This window comes from Pseudozyma flocculosa, assembly GCF_000417875.1.
Source record: "Pseudozyma flocculosa PF-1 unplaced genomic scaffold scaffold00003, whole genome shotgun sequence".
Taxonomy (NCBI): Eukaryota; Fungi; Basidiomycota; class Ustilaginomycetes; order Ustilaginales; family Ustilaginaceae; genus Pseudozyma; species Pseudozyma flocculosa.
The window spans coordinates 96,449-102,096 of NW_006920871.1; the positions used below are offsets into that span (position 1 = coordinate 96,449).

The 5,648-nt window shown below is 64.7% G+C and overlaps 5 protein-coding genes across 5 annotated transcripts in view; 2 read left to right on the forward strand and 3 right to left on the reverse strand.

Annotated features, from left to right (window-relative positions):
- The window catches only part of PFL1_01159 (uncharacterized protein), a gene marked incomplete at both ends in the record, with an annotated part of 1,504 nt that extends 1,464 nt beyond the window's left edge, over positions 1 to 40 (reverse strand). The window contains one exon of the mRNA XM_007878663.1: positions 8 to 40. Within this exon, the coding sequence (XP_007876854.1) occupies positions 8 to 40 (33 nt within the window). The remainder of the gene's footprint in view (positions 1 to 7) is intronic.
- Positions 41 to 816: 776 nt separating this feature from the next.
- PFL1_01160 (uncharacterized protein) lies at positions 817 to 1,870 on the forward strand (the record flags this gene model as incomplete). The annotated part of the gene is made up of 2 exons (XM_007878664.1): positions 817 to 1,346; positions 1,471 to 1,870. 2 exons carry the CDS (start codon positions 817 to 819, stop codon positions 1,868 to 1,870), a joined length of 930 nt encoding a protein of 309 aa, XP_007876855.1.
- Positions 1,871 to 1,997: 127 nt separating this feature from the next.
- Positions 1,998 to 2,889, reverse strand: PFL1_01161 (uncharacterized protein; the record flags this gene model as incomplete). The annotated part of the gene is made up of 4 exons (XM_007878665.1): positions 1,998 to 2,063; positions 2,166 to 2,220; positions 2,344 to 2,454; positions 2,588 to 2,889. 4 exons carry the CDS (start codon positions 2,887 to 2,889, stop codon positions 1,998 to 2,000), a joined length of 534 nt encoding a protein of 177 aa, XP_007876856.1.
- A 432-nt stretch (positions 2,890 to 3,321) lies between these two features.
- PFL1_06849 (uncharacterized protein) lies at positions 3,322 to 3,987 on the forward strand (the record flags this gene model as incomplete). The annotated part of the gene is made up of 3 exons (XM_007879037.1): positions 3,322 to 3,375; positions 3,506 to 3,647; positions 3,914 to 3,987. 3 exons carry the CDS (start codon positions 3,322 to 3,324, stop codon positions 3,985 to 3,987), a joined length of 270 nt encoding a protein of 89 aa, XP_007877228.1.
- A 205-nt stretch (positions 3,988 to 4,192) lies between these two features.
- On the reverse strand, positions 4,193 to 5,338 carry PFL1_01163 (uncharacterized protein; the record flags this gene model as incomplete). The annotated part of the gene is made up of 3 exons (XM_007878666.1): positions 4,193 to 4,491; positions 4,639 to 4,769; positions 4,887 to 5,338. The coding sequence occupies 3 exons, from the start codon at positions 5,336 to 5,338 to the stop codon at positions 4,193 to 4,195; spliced, it is 882 nt and encodes a 293-aa protein (XP_007876857.1).
- Positions 5,339 to 5,648: the final 310 nt, after the last annotated feature.

Genomic DNA, 5,648 nt, shown 5'->3' on the forward strand with positions numbered 1-5,648 from the left:
CCGACACGGCGGCGGCAGTGGCGGCAGGAGCCGACGACATGAGTGGCTTGAGGACGGTCGCTAAGAGAGAGGGGAGGGACGGGCGAGAAAGGGAGGAAGTGCCCAGGGGGTTGGGGGTGCGGCGGGCGATGCGGCGAAAGGGCAGTCACTGAGAGCGCTGAAGGGCTGAAATGATGGGTGGTGCCTGTGACTGCGGTGGTGATGGCGACTGTGGTGATGGTGGAAGGGAGGAGAGATGAGCGCGGGCCTAGGGGAACGGTGATGGAGTGGAGGGTCAACCGGGGGCAAAGGGTCGCTGCTGCTGCTGTTGGTGGTTTGGATGGCCGACTGCGTGTGTGCGTGCTGGCTGGCTGGCTGCGAAGTCAAGCTGAAACGCCTGCCTGCCTGCCTGCCTGTCGCCCTCTGTGTGGCAAAAATTCCGCGGGCGCGGGCGTGGGCGTGGGTCAGGGTTGAGGCAGGCAGGCAGGTGTTGCTGTGCGCGGTGCGGCCAAGCTAGGCCGATGGCCCGAATTTTGAGCTCGGCTTGGCCTGCACGCCTCGAGCCAGCTCGAGGTGGTTCGGCGTTCGACCCGCTCGCCGCGTTTGCCCCGTCTAGGCCAGACCCTGGCTCTGGCTCTGGCTTGCCTCAGCTGACTTTTCCCCATTTTTTGGTCGCCAATCACTCGCCCGAGAGAGGCAGGGGGAAGGCCCACGGACCACCCACAGGGGGCGCTGGGTCCTCGTCCTTCGTCCTTCTTGGCCGCGCTGGACCCCTTTCGCCTTCAACCCCCACCACAGTGCCCTCGCTACCTCCTCCTCGGCCCATCCCCTGCGACCATGCCATCTCGCCGCACGCCTTCCTCTACGCGGCCGCTGCCGTCGCCGCCGCTGCTGCTGCTGCTGCTCGGCCTGCTCGGGCTGGCCGCCAGCACCGGTGTCCTGGCAGCCCAGGACGTGCGCGGCCAGATCCAGCCCAACAATGAGCTGCCCGACCTCTCCTTCCTCGGCGCAAACACCCGCGTCTTCCTCCGCCACATCCCTCTGCCCGACGTTCCCGCTCCCGCTCCCGCCGCTGCTACGCCTGCCGCACCCGCTGTTGAGGGCGGCGCACCGGCAACAGAGGCAGCGGCGGCGCCATCGCAGGCGGAGCAGATCGCCAAAAAGGCCCGCGTCTACGTCAAGCAGGGCGAGACGCCCGTCGACCGCACCACCCTCGTCAAGAGCGACGGCAGCTTCATCTTCCACTCGGTCGCCACCGGCAGCTACACCCTCGAGGTCGTCAGCCGCACCAATGACTTTGCAAAGTTCCGCGTCGATGTGCCCGACGAGTCGACCAGGCTCTCGCCTAGGATCCGCGTCTTTACGCCGTGAGTCGTCGAAGTGATGGCGATACCGCTGCCGCAGCGCACTCGCATCGTCAGCTTGGCTGAACCCTCTTTTGCCCTCTTCCTCTCGCCTCTCTGCCTCTTCTCTCCACGCCCGCCGGCGCAGTGGCACCTCGCTCAGCTCGCTGCTGCTGCTCCCGTCGTCGTCTCTGCTGTTGCACCCGCTCATTCTCCACTCGACGCGCCGCTTTGACTTCTTCACGACGCCGCAGCCTTTCAACCTGTCCTCGATGCTGGGCATCGGCACGCCCATGCTGCTGCTGGCGGGCGTCGGCATCGCCCTGGTCCTGTTCCTGCCCAAGCTCAGCGCCATGCTCGACCCGGACACGCAGCGCGAGGTGGCCGAAAGCCAGAAGGCCATGGAGCGCCGCATGAAGGCCGTCCAGACGGGCGACCTCAACAGCCTGCTCTACAAGGACGACGAGTACGACCGCCGCACCCAGGCCGAGGCGCAGAAGCACCAGCAGAGGGCCAGGGTCGTCGACGGGCCCAAGAAGCGCAAGTAGTAGCCTCGTACGGCGGCGGCCCCAGAGGGTGTATTCGGACCGCACCGTTGCGTCCCATCATGGAGTATAGAAGACTGCGCCGCACCACGCTGGAGCGCAGACGGCAATGTTGTTTTCCCTTTGATTTTCAGAGGTCGTCGACGATGCTTCCGCCACGGAAGAGATTGTCGAGCTGCGATATCGACGTCGAGGTCTGCGGGGCGAGCGAGGGGCGAGAAAAAGAGACGTCAGCCCTCGCGCGATGACGACGACGAATATGACGAGACGGACTGGCGGTGCGGATGGAGGGACTCACGAGGTGGACATGAGCCTCGATCTGGGCGACCTTGTCGAAGGCCAGGTCCTTTTTCCTGCGCCGCAAAGGAGGGTGGGAATCGTCAGCCCTGCCTTTCGAGGTACGATGAGGCGGCATGAATGCGGGTGAGGGGTGGAACGGCGGACGGGCGGACGGGCGGACGGGCGGACGGGCGCACCTGTCTAGGATCTCTAGGCGCTTGGTGATAAACGCTCTGGCCTGTCGGTTGGAGAGTTGGGCGTAGAAGCCGCCTAGACCGAGCGAGACGAGCGGGTCCTTTTCCATTTGTCTGGCGACGAGGTGCAGCCGTGCGGGGGGAGAGCAGAGGAAGAAGGGGTTACCGTAATTCAGGTTGCGCTGTACCTCATTCATCTTCTCGAGCCCGGCCGAGGAGAGAGGGCAAGAGGGGTGGGGAAACGTACAGGTTCGTCTGGACGAGTATGCCCTGACCCACTTCCGCAATCGCCTTCTTCTCCACCTTGCCCTTGCTCTTCTCCTCTGCTCCCTTTTGTGGTGTGGTTTGAGCGAGGTCGGGATCCAAAGACCTCAGCGTATTCCGCAGATCTTGGTACGCTGCAATCTCGGCCAGGATGGCATCGAGGCGCGTCTGAGCCCCATCGAGGTCGGGGAGGAGCCGCGTCGTGAGAAAGGTGCGGGAGCGTAACAGCGCAGCTGACGTCTCCGAGGGCGTCGCTTCGTCTGCGTCTGTCGCCGTTCTGGACATGGTCTGGTGGTCGCTGCTGGTGCTGATGGTCGCTGCTGGTGGCTGGTGGCTGGTGACAGGGCGGAGCGAAGCGTTCGGATGCGGGTGTCGGTGATGGCAACGTGGTCGTGGTGGTGAGGAATGGGGCGACGTTTTTTCCCCTTGCTGGCGGCCCTGGTTGCTCCAAATTGGTGTGGAGGGTCAGTCAAGCCCAGCGCGCCTGCCCTCCCTTCCCTTCCCTGCCCAGCCCTGCGCTTCCCTCGCCCCCCGCAATCACGAGGGAGGTGCCAGGGCATGCCATGCCCATCCCGGCAGCAGCCTCAACAGCGCTGACCGAAATCCCGGTCAGCCGGGGTCCACCTCCTCGCCACCTCCCCATCCCGAGCACCAACCTCACCACCATCTTCACCATCCCGCTCTCCCATCTCCACCCGCCATTGCGAACACGCGACGATGCCACCACTAGGCCATCCGCTGAGACCAAGAGCGATCGGACTGTACAAGCACGTACGTTGCCCTCCCTCGCTCCTCATCCCCTCCTCGTTACCCCATCGTCCCTCCTGGTCCCGACACTGACCCCTTGCCCTCCCCCCGCCTCTCCCTCCCGGCCATTCCGCTGCTTCGCATCGCGAAACAGCTGCACAGGCTAGGACGCTCCTACCCGGACCCGTCGTACAACTTCCTCGGCAAGCTGCGAAGCATGTTTGCCAAAAACGCCGCCCTCACCGATATGCACCAGGTCGAGGAGAAGCTCAAACTCGCCGAGTTTGTCGCCAAAGGTGAGGTCCGCTCCGTCTCCCCGTGTGTTTGTCTGTCGATGCTGTCTGTCGATCCTGTCTGTTTGGACACTCTGGCTCAGGCGGCCCACCGCACAGCACAGTGGAGCGCGATGAGCACCGTCGATACACGATGAGCACCGTCGATACACGATGCTCCTCGTTGCGGGGAACGGACGGTCCATTCAGCTGAACGAGAGCTGCTTCGGACCGCGATCGACTCACCTTGCCACGTGTTTTCCTCCTATCCCCTCGGTCGCACCACGCAGAGACCGAGACGCTCTATTCGTTGAAAAAGTACCGCACCCTCAAGCGCAGATACTATGCCGATAGCGACCACTGAGCGTCCTTCGCCTTCGGCTCAACCCAGCTCGACACGCCCTCTTCTCTTCTCTCCCCTTCTCCCCTCTGTATTCATATCGCATTCTGCACTTCTGCATTTCTCCTTTTTATAACCTCGCATCGTCTTTGGCCGGCGCGCCTACCGCCGAGCGCAGCGGCTCAGAGCCACGGCCTCGCCAGACGTCGCGTCAGCATCGAGATGGAATCTAGAGACGGGGGACAAACTGGAGGCTCTGGCCGCCGTCGACGACGATGCCCGTGCCCGTGCAGTGGGCGCCGGCGCGCGAGGCCAGGAAGATGGCGAGGCCGCCAATGTCCTCGGGCGTGCCCACGCGGCCCGTGGGCTGGATCGACTCGAGAACGTCGCGGTTCTCCTCGAGGCCGTAGGCCGTCATGCGCGACGGGAACACGCCCGGGCAGATGGCGTTGACCGTGATAAACTTGGGCGCCAGCGAGTTGGCCAGCACGCGCGTCAGGTGCAGCGACGCCGCCTTGGACGGTTGGTCTGCGAGAAAGGGGCGCGGTCCAAGGGCGAGGAGCGAGGAGCGAGGAGCGAGGAGAGAGAGGGAGAGAGGCAACGACGTCAGCAGTCGGGACAAAGAGGCAGGTATCATCAGAGCCGCTTAAGGGGAGAATACTCGACGACACGCACAGGAGTAGGTTCCGCTTCCCTCGGCAGAGAGGCCGCCCTCGGCCAGGGGCGAGATGGCGGCGGTCGAGGCAATGTTGATGACCGAGGCGGGGTCGACGTTGCTCTTGCCCTTTTCAAGCAGCGGCAGCAGGCTGTGGCCGCGATGGCAGGTCAAAACGTCGGGGAGGGGAAGGAAGAGGCGTCAGCAGATGGACATAGCCTCTCGCCTCGACTATGTGAGGCGCATTCGCCTCGACCCGCATACTCACGCGACGGTGAGGTAGAACTGGCTCTTGACGTTGAGGGCAAAGACCTTGTCCCAGCCCTTTGCCTCGGGGAAGTCGACCATGGGTGCGCCCCAGGTGAGGCCCGAGTTGTTGACGAGGATGTCGAGCCTCTGCTCGCGCTTCTTGATCTGGTCGGCGAGCTGGTCGCAGCCCTCCTTGGAGCCGACGTCGGCCTGGATGGCGACGCAGAGGTCGCCGCGCTTGCGCGTCTCGGACTCGGGGGCGAGCTTGGAGAGCTGGGCGGCGACGCGCTGCAGCTCGTCGAGCTTGCGCGAGGCGATGTAGACCTTGCACCCGTTGCGGACGTAGGCGGCGCTGATCATCTTGCCGATGCCCGAACCGCCGCCCGTCACGAGCGCCGTCTTGCCGGCGAGCGAGAAGAGAGAAGTGGCGCCCAGCTCGGGCATCACCTCGGGTGCGTGGTCCTTGGGCATCTTGGCGTTGGTGGTCGGTGGACGATTGGGGGAGGTGCAGTGGGGTTTCGATGTGATGTCGAAGGGAAGAGAGGGATCGACAGAAAGAGCGACGCAGCGATGGATGGGGAGACAGAGAGGGAGAGATGGAAAGGAGGCAAGGCAGAGAGGCTCGGTGGTCGAAGAGGTGCGGGGAAGGCGAGTGGCAAGGCGAAGGCCGCCTGTAGGCCAAGCCAGGCCAGGCCCGGTCAGGCGCAGCACGGCAGGCGGGAAGGAGGCCGAGGGGCCGGTCCAACCGTTGGACCGAGCACCGGCGCCCGCGCCCGCGCCT